The sequence below is a fragment of the Cololabis saira genome, chromosome 6 (assembly GCF_033807715.1).
Source record: "Cololabis saira isolate AMF1-May2022 chromosome 6, fColSai1.1, whole genome shotgun sequence".
Classification (NCBI taxonomy): domain Eukaryota; kingdom Metazoa; phylum Chordata; class Actinopteri; order Beloniformes; family Belonidae; genus Cololabis; species Cololabis saira.
Window position 1 is genome coordinate 12,409,920 of NC_084592.1, and position 17,595 is coordinate 12,427,514.

Here is a 17,595-nt window from a genome sequence, read left to right on the forward strand (position 1 = left end):
GCACGGCCACATAGGAACTATTTATTTATTCAATCTTTTTTAAATTTAGTGTCTGAGATCATATTCCTGTCCCAGTACGGCAGAAGAGAACTTTGCCATGATGGAGTCAGTATAGTCCACAGCTGTTACAGGAATATGGAGGAAATGTGTGGAAAGCTTGCAAGAGTTTCTGAGGTTCAAGAAGGAAAATGTTCATAGGAAAGATTATGGGCTTCAGGAAATATCACTCATCCAGTGATTCTGGGAGAGGAAGGTTTTTTTTACTTGTGTGTTTGTGTGTGTGTGTGTGTGTGTGTGTGTGTGTGTGTGTGTGTGTGTAAAAAAAAAAATAAAAACATCAGACACAACCAGGACTATGAGACAGATTTCTTACAGTTTTGTCATATTTAATTACAATATGAAATTCATGGCAGTAAAACATTTCAGGCTGCTCCTTTCCCCCGAACAGCTTCTTCATAAAGAATATGGAATAAATTAAGCTGAATGTTGCAATTTATCTTTCATCCTTATATCAAGCTTGCATAAAACCTCTTTTCTTTTTACTCCCATCCCCTCCATGCAATATCCTTCAAATATTATACTTTTGCCACTTTATTACTCTCAGTTTACAGAGTCCACTATGATCTCTTGTGGCACCTACTTGTCCAGATAATTATAAACCCTGGAGCAGATTTGCTGCATTATAATTTATTTCTTTAATACGTAAACATCTGACAGAAGAACTGAGGTCCCATGCTTGGACATTTGCAATTACCTGCCATCTCCAAAATCATCACCCATCTTGAAAAATAAAATATGAACTACCTTGTCTTCATATTATCTGCAGTGAAACAAGTATATCGACCTATTTTTCTTTAAATATTCATTTTCATACTATGTCAACTTTTGTCAATTTGGGAACAGAGTAACACTGGTCAAGCATAAAGTTAATTCATTTGCAGCAAAGTACAGTGCTTTTACTTACAACTAACGGGCTGAAGTTGTGATTCTGCATTTTTGAAAACACCGAGAAACAGTTTCTACCGAAGTCTTCCTAAAGGAAACATCTTGCATCTTGCATTCAGCTTTTCTGGAAGAAGGGCTGTTGCAGACAGTGAAAAGGGCAAACATGGATGAGAGCAGGCAGAGCTATCAATGGAAGAATAGAGTGGAATTAAATAAGTCACAACAAGTGAAGCTTTGTTCAAGAAAGACAAAAGAAAACCTGTTTATGTCTCCTGTTCAAACTGTAGAGTTACTTCTGGACAGGACATGGTCAAATTGAGGCTGATTGGATTTATGCACTTCTGTTTTTACACTTTAACATCAACACCGTTGTAGTTGACTACCAGTAATCACACAGGTGGACAAACAAACAGCGCTAAATTCATCCATTTTCCTTCAGTTTCCTTCAGACTCCTGGGGTGGCTGGAGTCTGTCTCTGTTGTTATCGTGCAGGCCATCAGGCCACACAACACTCAGTCGCTCCTGCAGACAACGGGGACTCACCAATCAGCACTCATGCTTACGGCTGTGGTTTTGAAGCTGCAGCAACAACAGGTGGAACCCGCTGGTATTCAAACCAGGAACTTCTAGCTGGGAGGCAACCATTGCACCACCATGCTCTCCAATATCAAAGCTGCTTTTCCTGGGCAAAAAAAAAAAATGCTTGAGGACAAGTGAAGCATTGCTGCAGATTATCGATGCGATTGTATCTTCTTCTACCTGCTTGTCCTTGATACTCTCCTGGTCCTTACTGTAATTATCGTCTGCACAGTCTGAACTCAAGTACAGACGGAAATTAGCGGAAAACACAGTCATGGCGTGTCCAGATAAACGAATCCTTGTTTCTACTTCAAACCTGAGGCCATGATTGCTAAAAATAAACAACCAGACTCATTATCATTGACGTGAATATCACGATCATCAATATGTAGGTGACACGATGTCACCACAGGTTTGTGGGCTATAGACTTACAGTCCATATTGGACCCAGAGTGATGTGTGGGGGATGAATCTGGGTGAGAAACGAAGGATAATATATAATAGCACTGGCTATGTTTATAACCTGAAATCTATAATGAAATGAGCGAATTGTTGGAAAAAACTTGACAACTGGACAGTTGTTGTGTTAACACGTTAATGTCTCCAGAAAAGTTGAGCATTTTTACTTTGGAGCCAGTCTGAAATGGCCAATTACTTCTGTTTTTGATACTTGCTGCTAACAGGTACTGAAATAGATGCACAAATGAAACGACACAAGACCGTCTGTCTCTGCAGACGTAACGTGAGCCCGTCAGCTGCAAACACAAGCACTTTTACTTTGCTATTTAATCTGCCAATCATGGCGCTGTCTCTCACTTTATGTCCAAACACAAGTACTGAACATCTTTTAAAAATGTAAAATCAAATACACACGAAATTAGGGTATTGATAAAAAAAAAAAAAACATTAGTTTTAACTTAAAGACTTTTTATCGTAATATATGGTGTGTTTACTGCATACACAAACTTTTGTTCCCTGACTTTCAGCTCAAAGCCAACCCAGATACCCCGGTAAAAAAATCTCAGGAGAAGATCTGCCTGAAGCATGAGCTCAGGGAATACATGTCTTCAAAGTTCACACACATAAAAACATGAAAATGACACATCAGTGCAATTTTAAGCAGATAACATTAAAAAAAAGAAAGAAAGAAAAATATTTAAAATAAAAAGACCGCCAACACCCACAGGAATGACTACTGAGAGTTTGAGAAGAACCATTTAGAAGAAGATGAAGTAACGGACATAATGTCGGTGACGTCCCACTAGCACATAAAGGAAGCGCAGACTTCTTCACAAACTGATCCCAGATCTGGTCCACCTGCGGTGCTGGCATCACTCTGCAGGAAACCAGCAGAGCTTCCTTACAGTACTGGGGGGGGGTCCGGTCTATCGGCGAGCAAAATGAGGTCTGGCATGAAATCTCTTATGGGTCAACTTTGGTATAACTGTTTTACTTTGTGATCTGGGTTGTTGTTGGGAGTTCTCTGGCTCTGGGCTGCACGGCCGACCAGAGAACCAGGAAATCAGTTGAAGACGGAGAGCAAAGTAGAATCATCAGGACTGAGGACTGGAGTCCGAAAGGTATCGAGTCATGCAGCAGTTGTCATGAGCATCTTCAGTGAGGACCTGGACCCACAATCCAAAAATGAAATGCGTTTCAAGGCGTTTTTTTTTCTTCTTTTCCATGATTTTCCGTATCCGAGTGAAAAATCACTGGACCTCACACACACACACACGCGCACACACACACCCATAATCAAAGGTCTGAGGTGTTGTGCGTCATTAGTTTGTCCTTCCATCGTGTGTGTGTGCTGCTTCAGCGTCATGCTGAGCTGAGGCTGCCAAAGCCGCAGAACTTCCAGCGTTTCTCCAGGGTGGCGCCGACGCCGCTCAGCTCCTGCCTGAACATGCTGGGCAGACGCACCATGAGGCGCTCCAGCTCCCCTGCAGACACCTGCCGGGGGACGGCACAGAAACACGTGAGAAAAGGAGTTTTCATTGCCTGCAAATCTCTGACCTTAAGGTTGTGAAATACAGTATTTTGTGGACGTGTGTTTGAAAGGTTATTGAACTCTGTATGTATTTTAGGATACACATGTCCACAACATTCAAAAAAAGACTTCATGAAATGTTTTGTTCAAAATAGACTGGGCTGCTCTCTTTTCAAACACATCTCTTTAAGTCTCTCCAAAGAAACTTTACTCCACTCCCTTATCTTCGGGTGTGTCCCGTTGACTGAGCATCATATTTTGACTCGTGTTGGGAAGACTTTTTTTTCAAGGTAGTGACACAAGTTAGTGTGAAAACTAGTGATGTTCGATACCGATTTCCTTTCCGATCCGATATTGAGTAAGATTCAGGCTGGTATCGGCGAAACGGATACGATACATTTGAGTTTGAGTTTGAGTTGATTCACAATACCAGAATAATAATTATAATAATAATAATACAATTGAATTAAACGGGTAGAGTGAATGGGTCCCCCAAGGAAGCTAGGAAAGCTTATAGGTGGGGGCCCAACCCACAATTGTGCAAATACACCTAATGTACCCGGTAAATCTAAAAAAAAATGTATATTTTACAAAGTTTAAGAATACAAGACATCAGAGTCACTTATTTTGCTATTTATTTTAAAGTCAGGAGTATACTGAGGTAGCGACCTCATTCACAATACAGCCGAGCTATGTGTTTGAAAAAGCTGTTTCCATCACTAAAAAAAGTAAAATAATAAAAACATTAAAATAAATAAGAGAATAATAAACCAAAAATAAGAACTACTATAAAAATGTAAATGAAAAAAGTAGTTCCTACCAGCAGCGTGTCATTTAGACAAAGTCTGAATAGTTTAGCTACTTTCCACCGTATTCCGGTTAATGATATACATTACCACAAATAACCGAAGTATCAAAAGTATTGATATTTTCATTTAAGAATCGATTTAAGAGCATACAGATCTGGTATCGGAAGTATCGACAGCACATCACTAGTGAAAGCACGGAAGCTTCACTGGTTTAAGTGGAAGTGCTGAGCGAGGCCGTCTCTGAATGTTAAAAGTACTTTGTCTATGCACAGTCAAAATAAATATAACATTGGTGGTGTTTTACTCTCTAAACTTGTTTTGTATTTAACTACATCAAGTGTTTGAAGAAGGTGTGACTGATGAAATGTATATACATCTCAGAGAATCTAATGCATACATGGACTTGGAGAAATACTGGGTTTGGGGTCCTTGATCTGCACCAGCTGAGGTTGAATTTAAACTTTCCCTTTTTTCTCTCTCTTTCTCTCTCTGTCTCTCTGCCACATACTTGCACAACTTCCACTCAGTTTCATGGTGGTGGATGATTGTTATTTTTAGTTTGACAGCGTTATAAAAGCAGTATTTCATGCACTACACTGAGTGACACCAGGTTGCTTTCTTTTTTTAGCTGCTTGGTAGTTGATTGACAACTCACTCTATCGCCAAAATCCTAAAGTGAGCAAACTTCTTATTTGTTTCCTCACTCGCCCTACTTTTGAGCTGTTTTCTTTGGGACATCAGTCTTCCTGCATCTGTAAAGCCTCTTGGCAGCGTCATGACGTCGTGTTTAAAAGCTGCTGTTATAACGGGCCCATTCAGGTGGCTGGCAGCACCGCCAACTGTTGTGTTTGTAACGGTCTAGGTGCTAAAGGTTTAGACCTGGAATATAGAATGGCCTAACTTCTTCAGACATACTCAAGAAAAAAAAACAAGCAAAACATTGGTTTATATTTGAGTCAATACAAAATTCTTCTTTAAAACCACTCACAAACTAAGTAATATTGCATATTTTGTTACAATGCAACGTTCTGCAGTACCTGAAATGTTCTTTCTAAACGCCCAGATCTGCTCACGATCTCAGAGGTTTGTTGATGTTGTGTAGTTTTCTAGTAGTATATTTACCTTGGAGTCCAGCCTCTGTATGTAGGACCACAGGTACTCAAGATTGGCCCCAAATGGATGGACGTGGAGGAAGGTTGACATAATGCCTGCAAAGAAAACAAAGCAGGTTGTCAAACAAATGTATGTTTTACCCGAAGCAAAAAAATAAAAAAGTGACGAGAGGTCCAATAGGTTCCTCACAGACTGGTGATATACGACTGTGCAGTTAAGAAAATAAAAGTTCAAATCTCAAAAATGGAGGAGAACGCAGCCCAGATACGACTGAAAGGCTTTACTATACCAGGCTTCTGCCTTATGTCATTCTTGTACCAATTCTTAGGAAATATTATACTTAAAAAAGAATATTTGACTGATGTGGAAAACCTAGTCTATCAATAAATACAAAATTCAAACTGCAATGGAAACAGTACATTCAAATGTTGTTAATATGAATTAGCTTTAAAGCCACAGTGGATCACAGTTAACATGTGATTGTTTGGATGCAGTTCACCCAAGCCGACCCTGCAGGATGAGCCAGCTTGACAAACTAAAACAGCTGAGAGAGGAAAAAAAAAAGAGGTGACGGAGATGGAGGATGTTCCAGAGTGGGTATTAGATGGAAAGGCTCCGGCCAACCCGGTCCTCGTGAAGCAGGATAAACAAACGACAGAGCGGCCTCATAAAAAAACGCTGGCTGGAGCGGGAGCCGCTCTTAAGTTGATTACTCCTGAAAGGTCCCGCTGAAGCGGGCAGTGGAGCAGAGTTGGGGGGAGAGGGGGAGCTGGACGGGGGTGAAATAGTGGAGTGGCATTCCCCGGAGGATCCGGCAGAGCCAATATTCATTTCCTTGATTTATGTGGCGAAACGCTGGCAATTACACACAGGCTTAATTCAATTCCTTCCACCAGGCCTGTTCACATGGAACGCTGCCACCAGAGCTGGAAGATGAGGGGGCAGGGCGGCTCTTAGAGGGAAAGTCTGGAATACAATCTGATATTTATCCAACCTGCAATATGGAATTGCAGGGATTAATATCGTGTTATTTAACTGAATTGCATCTTGTACCAACAGCTCTCTCAGCCTAGCAACATAAACAGGAAGAGTCCGGTCAGCGTCTGCAGTGATGTACGGTCAGATCCATCCCCCACTGATGTGATGGGAGCTGAGCTGAACTTCAATTAGCAACCAATTCTGACAAACTATACGGAGCTCACACACAAGAAACAGAAATATCATGAAGCGCGTAGAGGGCATGTCTGCTTTTGTAGCTATTCCTTTCTTATGATTACATTAGACGTCATGGTTCCGGCTGAGTTTTTTCAGTCATCTAGAGAATACAAATCTCCTACGTAATGCATTCTCTCTGCACAATTTGGTTTCTGAGCTGCTTCTAAGTGCAGCAGGATCACAGTTGGGTTGTGCTGTGGTGCACGGTGCTTCGGCCGGACCAGAGCCTACGCTGTGAAGTGGAGATAGACAGCATATGGCACTTGTGGGTCTTAAAGCGTAACTGAATGTTTTTACAACTCCTTTAAAAACATTTAAATGAAAAAGACTCTTATCCTGTCCTTGTTCGCCATGTTAAATAGACAGAAAAAATGTTCTAAAGCAAGCATTTTATCATTTTTATCATTATTTCTGTTGTATAATGGCTACATCAAAAACTTTTTGCATTTATTGATTATTCTCACAGGTTGCTAAAGAGAAAAATTGGACTTTCTTTCTCCGTCTTCAAGAACAAGAACCACGTGTCAAAAAAGGGCGTGGTCGGCAAGGGTCGAAAATGTTTTTAAATTGAGGCTTTTTAAATAGAGACCTTAATAATAAAAAGCATGAATTGATACAGAAGAAAAAAATTTAATTAGAAATATATTAAAAGATACCATAAAGGCAGAAACAGAAGTTAACAGAAAGCAGAGATGGAGGCGATGACTGATGATGAACAGGTGTGTGGTTGGAGGAGCAGCGGGGATGACACCAGGCCTGAACACGTGTTTGACGAAGGTAAATGCACAAAAAAACAGCTTAATTCTTTTGTCGCTAAACTCAGATAAGACTGACGTTGTCCTCTTTGGATACCAGGCAGCATCTCTGACATCTTGGAGCTTTTTTTGACCATGAATTTATCATTTTATTCACACATAAAACAAGTTTCTCTAACTATCTTCTTTCACCTTTGAAATATTTTAAGAATAAGGGACTTCCTGTATTGGAGTGATGCAAAAACATAATTCTTGCATTTAATAAAAAAAAAAAAGACTTTAAGCAGGATCTCCTAAAATGACCCAACTGATGGAACATCCTGCAGGACGAGCCCTGATGAAGATTAGCAGGAGTGATCATATTTGTGAAGTCTTAACAATATAACTGTTTCAAAAAAATATACATATAAAGCATTTACGGGGCCTGGCTCCCTCTTATTTTAAAGACAAGCTCATGTGTACCGGTAGTTCCTGGAGTCTCCACAAGCAGGAGGGAGGCGGACCCTTCAGTGAGCAGACTCTCCTTACCTTTGTAAGTAGTAGGGCGTGCTTGGATGAGCCTTGGATATTTTTACAGGTTGCTGGAGCACCTCTATGATGCACAAATTGATGTAATCTAAATGTAATTATAATATATTATAATATAGAAAGTATATAAGAGTACTAATACTGATAAACAGCATCAGCATCAATACTGGTATCAAAGATATTCTAGGAGACGGAGCCTCGGTCTGTTTTCCTCCAATATGCCTATGTTACACATATCTATTAGGACACTGAAATTGAAAAGTATGGTAATTGTACGTTTTTTTTAAAAGCAATTTTACATTTTGTGTGAGGAAGAAAGGTCACCTGTGCTTCCTGAAATGTTTTGGTTTGATAAAAACGAGCAGGCAGCAGCTCGCCGGCAGCCGGGGAGGGAGGTGGAGAGCTCTCTCCTTCACATCTAGATTTTCTTGGCGCCTCTAAGAGAGATAAATGTGCTGCTGTTTCTACTGCTCTCGTCTGCTTTGGACAGAGCAGGGGAAATACAGATCACTGCCTGCTCCTCTCAATACTGCTGCATGGCCTGGGTAATATGAGTGGCTTAAAACGGCCGAGGGGAAACAAAAGCAGCTAAATTGAATTCAGTCCAGATGCTGCAGAAGTCCGCGCCGCAGTTATACATGGGAGCATTCAGTCACCTTCAATAATCTGCTACAAAAGATAGTTCTGCTGCACAGCAAACCCCAGAAATAATACATCCAGTGAGGTTTCTACACGTGGACAAAGCATGTGCTTTGTCCACCTTGAGCAGTCCACTGGAAGTGACTCTTGTAGAAGAACAGAAGATGGAAACAAAATGCACCAGTGGGGTTAATGCAAACAATGATAACGAATATATATATGTATGGATGTATAAATATCATTTTTTTATTCTGTTTTGGGGGGGGTCTAAAAGAAGACAAGCTTTCCTTCAGTGGTGCTACGCTGCTAAATTATTAACAGACGATTAATTGCCAAAACCCAGAAACAATTGTTTTGGAGTGTGTCTATTCAGATTTTATCTCGAGGGACTTTTTCGCAGCTCTTATCTCATAAACCTTCCAGGCCTTCGTCTTCTGTTGTGGTCACAAAAGAATTTCCAAATGGTTTCCAAAGCTGGTGAGTGCTTACATTCGACAGAAAACTGAAAACGTTATGTTACACCAGCTTAACTGCAGAGCAGCAGAGCTGCGCATGTTTGGTGCAATAGTTGCTGGAACAGGCATGAGGGTATCACGGGTATTCATGTCAGCTATTCTAGCTTTAGTAGCTACTTCGCAAGGGTTGCCACATGATTTTTAAGTATTTAAAGGGGGGACCTACAAAAAAATGCCCTGATAAGTTATCATGCAGCAACACAACATTGCACCTTATGTGGATTGCTAGGATGGCTCTCCGTATACCAGAGGAGAAAAATCCACATGTTGACATTATCTTACATCTCCAGACTTCTGTCTTTTTATACAAAACCTAGAACTAGAAGAGCAGCAAATGGATTCTTTTAAATGTCCCCCGGATGTCAGACATCATTTTGCTTTTGTGGCTCTTCATTATGGAATGAGTTGCAAGATAACATGAACCTACAGGCCCCCCCTACTGTAAATGGCCGGGTTTCCCAGATCCGACCTCTCTTAAGGATTTAAGAGAGGTTCAAAGAAGGTTTGAACTAAGAGAGAACCCTAAGATATGGGTGTTTCCCAGATGACTTCTTAACACCGTTCTTTAGTTTCGCTCTTTCAGAAGCTCTTTGGAGCAGCTGTCCGGTTCTGAAACCAAATCAATCGAGGCCAGGCAAATCGATCACCGATCACTATCAGCGCATTTTCACACGCAGCACTGCTACCTAACGCACTAATTCCCTGCTGCCTGTGCGTTATAATGAAAAATTAAGATGATAAATATAATTCAATGACCCTTTTTCATCCAAACGGTGCGTTACTCCGTTATTTCTGGCTACAGTGAGGCTTTTTTTCCCCACACGCAGAGACCAGGAGGAAACGTGGTGGGCGTGTGTGTGCGTTCAAAAACATGAGCCAAGAGAAGGCGAGTTTCGCAAATCGCAACGTGGAATTACAGCAATCCCTGGTTTTTCGCAGGGGTTATGTTCCAAAAAGAACCTGTGATAAGTGAAATTCTTTTTACAATTATAGAGGGCTTCAGATTGCAGAGATCATCCCCGCCTCGCACGTATTCCTGCTCTTCTGATGCTGCTGCATCCCGACTCTGTAGCGTCTTTTTATCCTGGGTGGGTTTTTTCAAGAGAAGAAAATAGTTATGGGTCGTTGTCTTCGCTCTTTTTTCTTCTGGGCAAAAAGATTCTTTAATATAAACCGACACCATTGATTATATTTGAGACTGTAATGAACGATTCATCAAAGGATCCCGTTGATCAGCTGCTTCTTCCCTGTCATCACATAGATGCGCTCGGGCGCGGCGCAGGAGGATCGGTGTCACGGCTGCCTGGACAGCACGTCCAGAGGACTGAAGTGCTGACGCACGAATGCGTTCATATAAACAGTTCTGCTTCGCGCACGGTGACGCGGTTGATTTGCAGCGAGAACATGCTGTATAGCAGCCAAATTATCAAATAAATGATATTCATGATGATCGTTTTATTTGTGCGTAATGCATAAAGCATATACAGGAACACACTTGTTATTCCTTATTTTTCTTTTTTTTCCCCCCTTTGCTGTCACCAATAAATGCTAAACAATATAAATCTAAAGTATAAAATAGATCAAAACTTGTGCGGGGTGCATTGTTTTAATATCTCATTGCTTGGTGTGATATTGATTTGCCTGACGCGGCTGGATCTGTGAGTCTTTGTTCACTAAGATGGTTGTAAAGACTGGGTCAGCAGCATCTTTCATTTCCTTCTTAATGAAAGAGATACTTAAGCTAAGAGCGACTCTGGGAAACGCGATTTTCTTTCACAGGCTCCTTAAGAAGGTTTGAAAGAAGTCTTTCGCTGTTAAGAACTACTTAACTGATCTGGGAAACCCGGCCAATGTACGTTCCATGATTATGAGAGCAGTTAATGCTTCTTTCACAACGGCTCCAGATCTTTTTACTGCCCCAGAAACTTCCCTTCCAGATATAAAGCAGGCAGATCCGATCTGTTCTGAACGCGGCTCAGAAGATGAACTATGATGTGTATTTAAATTGTTCTTTTAATTGTACCGTAGTTTAGTGGATTCTGGGTCTTTTCTCTTAATAAACGGTTTTACCCATAGAGAGAGTAGTTAGCCACTAGTAAGGCCCTGTTTACACGTAGCAAAAATGGTGGTGTTTTCATGCGTTTTGGCCGTTTGTTTACACGAAAACGAAGCTCAAAGTCACCAAACACAATAATTAAATATCGTGATAAATAAAACTCCGGCCAAAGTGGAGATTTGCAAAAACTCCGTCTTCACGTTCTCATGTGTGCAACCTGTGTTTACATTTTGTTTCGCCACTGTAGTTACTCGTGTCATTTGTTGATGTTTTTTTCCAGGATTCAACAGTATGACAGTTGAGGGTATTTGGTTTACTTTGATAAAGTAATGGCATAAATACACACTGTTCTGGTTCAGTGGCTGCTTTCTTTATTTTTAAGTCTTGAATAACTCTGTATTTCCTCTTTCCATTCAGACACGAAACAACATACCGGTAATACAAAGATCTTTTAGTTTTCAGCACACTCCAGTTTGATACGAAGGGACACCTTTGATTTTATTTTCTAGTTTCACAGGAATTTATATAAAATCCAGGATTACTCAGAAGGATGAAAAGTCAAAGTAACTACAACTTCTATTTACACTGGAATTGTCTTTACTTATCTGATTATTAAACTTTTTATCCCACATCTCTCAATCTGACTGAACTTTTAATTGGGTTGAGCATTTGTATCATGAATGAGGTGTTTACATGAAGCTTTATTCCTTCATGTGGGACATCTAAGCCAAGTGTAAACCCAACACAATGCTCTGTAAACGCCTTCAATGACTTCAAGGTGCTTTGGTCCTCTAGCTGGAAAACAAGCCCACATTATGAACTCTTCACCCTTATGATTGACAGTTGGTGTGAGGTATTTGTGCAGATATGCCACTTGGTTTTTGCCTAAAGTGGTGTTATGCATTATGATTTTCTCCTGGCAACCTTGTTTTTAACAAACACTGGTGCATTCTTGTTATAATTACAGTCTTGCTCACCATTATTGGCACCCATGAAGTTAAAGTATATATTGTTGAATATCTACTGAAGGAAATGTATCAAGCGGAACATTTCAGTACAGATCACTTGTGTTTGATACAAAACAACAAATGATAAAGAACATTTGAAATGATAAATATTATGATACAATGCTCGCTGTGTCAATGGTATTGGCCCCTTTTGATGCAAATCAGTATGGGAACCCAATTATTATCACCTGTTGCTAATCACAAATGAGGATCACCTGTGATGAATTGCCTCTACCCATGTGTTGGACCTGGGACTCTAGTTGCTGGGACATGCACTTGTATAGTAACATTGGCATCGGTCTTTAATATTTGTGGTTGTGAATCCTTTTTTCTCACTGTAGAGCGGTGCTCTTAAGATTGATTGATGGCCATTTGCCTTATAATCCTTTTCAAACTGACAGGAGGCAGCAACAGCTTCTAAAAGATCATTGTTGATGTCTTTCCCCTTTTGGCATTGTGTTAACATACACACAAACTACCCAAACTTCTTTTGTAGAAGTCTGCAGTCCTGCTGATGATCAAGTACATTTTATCATTAATACCTTCTACTGAATTCCTGTAGAAGGTTCTACTTAGTTTCTCATACAGTGTTTCTGCATTTTGTCTTTGTCATTTTGTTTTTTCTAAATACATGCTAACGTGATGCTGTATGCCATGCATTATATGAGGTTGTATTTGTCTTATTTCAGATTAAGCTGGAAATTGAGATTAAGCTTTGACAGAGCCTATATTTCATTAGGTTTTTGTTTTCTCTTTCATAATTATAATTTCCTATTGCAAATTTTACTAGTTGATCTACTACTACTATTACTAGTGGTATTTTAATATATTTTTAAAGCTTAACAAAGAGTTTTTGACTCCTGCTTTTCTCTTAAAAAAAGACAGGGCTTGTGTCTGAAAAGTGGTATATAAATAAAGTTATATTAAGACCTGATGATGATCAGACGATTCATGATGCCCTGATACACCTTTGAAGTGAAACAGACCTACCGTAACTTTTCTGTTCATGACTACCACCAAAAAAATCAGGTGTCTATTCTAACAGGTTCCAAGCCTGCACTGTGTTGTTAATGGTGATATTTACCCAGAAGTAAGGCCTCTTTTTCTGATGCAATTCCTCCTCGCGTAAACTCAGACCTCCTGTCTCTGCTGAGGTACGTCGAAGGAATGGACCCATTCACGGCCTGTGAACACAGGTATGACACACACATGCAATAATTACACCCAGGGTTTTGTCTTCCGACTGAAAGAGTGTGTTAAAATGTAAAGGAAGTGCATGTTCTCCGAATTACTAGGAGCCAAACAGGAGGGGATGTTGTCAGAGTAGCCTATGTGGAGATGAATCAGAATCAGCTTTATTGGCCAAGTTAGAACATGTCATACATGAAAGACTCAAACTTTTAAATCAGCCCTTATTCCAGCCTGGATTTTACTCTGGAATGTGCAAAATGGGTTTTCATGGGAAATGTTTTCCCAACAAACTTATGTAACTATGTAGACAGTTTTTTACAAGAGAGGATTGCGGGATGTAAACAACTGCGTGCATTAAATAGAATAATAAAAAAAAAACAAGTTGTGATTTTCCTTCATTTTGAAGGATAAAAACATATTCTTGAAAATACAGCCACATAATAGTATACTTAAAATTTAGATGACTGATACTGCTCCTTTTATTTAAGTGGGATGCATTTACTTGTTGCAGAGCATTTTTCTCTAAACCTCCTTTTGTTGCTAAGGAGATCATGCTGTATACGTTGTGCATACAAAAATACCAGCAGACAAACAAACAGAATACAATTCTGAACAAAAGGAGAGTTTCTGGTCTCAAAGTTAAGCTGCAGGGAAAACGGGTCAATCGGTTCAGCCCTTTTTCCTGTATTTTCTTTTTCCACGTCCTTCTTGCTGCATTTATTTTCTAATTCCATATCAGAGCTTTGAGGCCAAAGATACATTTTGAATATATTAAATCAATACTGGAACTACATCCCGTCTGGTTAATGTGCACAAACTGACTTTGAAAGTTGGTAAAATGCAGCAGAATTCTTCTTGTTTAAATTAATTTTTACTGTTAGAACTATTGAACTCTGCAAAAAAGACTTTTTAAACCACAATTAAGAAAAAAATCACTTATTTGAAAGGACTCATAAATAAGATAATTTCATTAACTCTAATAGGATTTAGCAATGCTTGGTGTTTATTTATTCAACAGCAAATGAATTAATTGCAATGACTTCATTTTAGGATCCAGTGTCAGAAAGGTACATGTGCTTTTGTTCCGTTTGGACGGATTATTTCTTTGCACATATATTAAAAACAATTGTTTATTTATGGAAAAGAAAGAACAAAAACAAATCAACACCCCAGAAAACTAAACAAGTAAGCATGTCAGTGTTTTATCAGATTCACTGGTAACTTAAACTCATGTCTCAGTTTCACCTTTTCTGGAAGCTCTCCATTGGTTCCATCCGCAGCGTCGCCGTTCCCGCTCAGCAGCTGCAGATACAGAGAAATAAAACAAGACATTAACACTGAGAGAAACTAAAAAAAAATCTGCAAAAGCGTGTTTTCGTTGCTTAAACTCTGAAGTCTTGTTTTTTTTTAATTCCATTTGAGAATAATTGACGAAAAGAGGGTGTAGATTACATCTAAAATCTGATGGAGAGAAATGAGAGAAAGAGAGAAACTCTTTGAATGTGTGCAGATACGATAAAAGAGTCTGTCCCTGTTTCTCTGAGGTTTTACGGAGACACAGACCTGTGTGGTGGAAGAGAAACAAAAGTCAAAGAACAGACTGAGGTTAGTGGCTGCCGTCTCCACCCAGCCACATCCATCGCTCCCTGCCTTCCTTTCAACATCGTCTCTAACGGTAAGCAGAAGAGGGTTAATGCTGATCAGATTACCTGAATAGCTTTAAGATTTAACTATTTTGCACTTACATGATTGCAAATACTGAGTGATTTAAAAAAGTTAAGAGTAGTGAGCATACAGCGATTTGTTCGTAGATTTTGCTGCATTTGGACGAAAACTGGGGAAACTAGCTGCTTTCCCAATTTCTAACCTGGTCTGTGCTACACTAAGTTACTGAAGCTGCTGGATGTGAAATAGAAGTAAAATCAATCACAGTCCACCAACTGCTCTGTGCAGATTTAGAAGGACTCAAAAAGAAAGGAAATAAAAGCCTCAGCGTATTACAATTACTGCCATTTCTCCTATATATGTCTAAATGCATTTCTTTATTTCCATCCAAAACCCATCAGTCTGCCTCCTCCATCAAACACGAATAAATGGCAGCTGCTCCGAGTCTGAAAAGGCAGTTATCCTTCAGCAGAAAGCGATAACCTTTTTCTCAGCACAATGGTCAAACTCACATGGTGAATGAATTCCTTCAATTTCACCTTCAGCCAGATGTTTTAACTCAGTTTCTTTTCAAATATCAAACTACATCCTTAAAATCCAGACCTCTGGCCACCTTTAACATATTAAAACTCAGCTGACTGATGCGTGAATGACTTGGAGGAAGTCAGCGGGGTGAATCTTTTTGTTTTACAAAAGTCTCCCTCCAAGTGTGTTCGTTGCTGCAGGCTAGTCCCAGCTCTTATGTGGGATTTGAGAACGTTTCAGATTGCTGATTCCAGACGTTCACCACCTGATTCTTCCCTCAGATTTAACCAGTGGAGGGTTTGTTGCTGCACAAAGTCATGTCTCAGCAGTTTCCAGTAGGTGATTGACACCTCTATGAACTCTTCCCAGCAAACTTCACAAGTCAGTTTGATTCTGGCATTAGTCAGTCCAACATAGGGACTGTTTGTTTTCCGAGATGTTCTCCAACTATGCCATCTTGTGTGTTTCTTCTGCTAACAGAAATGGTCTGTAATAAAAAGGTTGAAAAGTTGATTATAGTGAATCATCAAAGGTAACATTGGAGTCAAAGTTTGGCTGTAGAATTTATTTTTTCAGTATGTTGTTCTGTGGAGTCTTATCTCACAGCTGTTAGCAGCCTTTTATTTGTGAGACGTAGTAATTGCTTGCTCCTGTTGGTTTTCTATGGCACGCTGTGCTTTTCACCTTTTAAAATGTGTTTCTGTATTCAGTTAGCAGTAGAAAAGTGTTGTGTTTAGGTGGAAATGCTCACTATGGGTTCCCCACCCCCCATTCGTTGTGCTGTATGTGCAAATGATATCATGCTTTTTGAGATAAAACTACGTTTACGTGCAGTCAAAATTCGGGTTATTGCTAATATTCCGGTTACTGAAACATTGGGAATATTCCGTTTACATGCGTGAGCAAACAGGGTTATCCCTGTATACATGGTAATTAATCATTCGGGATATCTGGATCAAACCAGCGACGCACGGAGAACGTGATGACGCAATTACCGTCATTTCCGCTTCTTCTTCCTGTATCCAAATTCAAAACAAATGCTGCTTTGCGCAACTTTTCGCTCACCTTCTTGTAAATCTTCTATCCCCGTACTTTCTACCGTCTACAAATGCAGAAATGTTCATATCCTTCATTACATTTATGAAGTGATTAGTCTCCTCCTGGTCTTGTGTTTCTCCGTGTTTATAAGAACTTCCTGGACTCAAAAGACCAGGATTCCTTGTGAACAGAACATGAGCAGAAAACAAATTCATGTTCCGTTTGATGGGGATATTCTGTTTGGCGTTTACATGACCCAATATTCGGGTTTCAAAAGGAGTAACCCAGGGCTCATATTGGGTTTTTAAAAACCGGAATATGAGCAAATTTGGGTTATTCAAAGTGTTTACATGGCCGTGCAAATTCCTGTTATTGCCAATATTCATTGGCAATAATTGGCATATTAATTTTAAAAGGGTTATTGACTGCATGTAAACGCAGTCGTTGTGTGAATGACCTCCGTGTCATTCAACATCACTTATCCTTCGACTGTGGAAAATGATATACCGGCCATGACGGCAGCATCCGCTGCTAAACAACCAACATTGTACATAACTAATACTCTATCTTCTATTTCAAACAGAGGTTATTAAAAAGATGTTACAGTATGTGTATGTGCTTTAGGGTTATAAAGGACACCTGACTGAATAATGAGCCCCCACACACACACACACACACACACACACACACACACACACACACACACACACACACACACACACACACACACACACACACATTACTGCTAATAAATCAATACATGTTTTTGTAATGAGTACATGAGCAAATGTGCAGTGTGACTGACCAGAAACTGAACCGCTCACATGCTGTTTCAGGTGACACTTCTCAGCTGGAGAATTAAGAAACCACCTCCTGGCAGGGCTGTTGTTGCCATAGCAGCCCTCCCATCCCTCCAACCTCCTACATCTATCCATCATTTTCAACTATGGTGCGTCTGTACGGGTGGGCTTTTTATTTTTTAGTAGTTTTCTTCAAAGCACCACATCAAAAAGACTTGAAAATGT

At 39.8% G+C, this 17,595-nt stretch overlaps 1 protein-coding gene across 2 annotated transcripts in view; it reads right to left on the minus strand.

Moving 5' to 3' along the window:
- Positions 1-413: 413 nt before the first annotated feature.
- Positions 414-17,595, minus strand: part of enox1 (ecto-NOX disulfide-thiol exchanger 1) — a 100,395-nt gene continuing 83,213 nt past the window's right edge. For both annotated transcript variants that reach the window (XM_061723300.1, XM_061723299.1), the window contains 4 exons: positions 14,588-14,644; positions 13,236-13,335; positions 5,446-5,531; positions 414-3,477 (listed from right to left, as the gene is read on the minus strand). In XM_061723300.1, the coding sequence (XP_061579284.1) occupies positions 3,346-3,477; positions 5,446-5,531; positions 13,236-13,335; positions 14,588-14,644 (375 nt within the window). In that variant the 3' untranslated portion in view covers positions 414-3,345. The remainder of the gene's footprint in view (positions 3,478-5,445; positions 5,532-13,235; positions 13,336-14,587; positions 14,645-17,595) is intronic.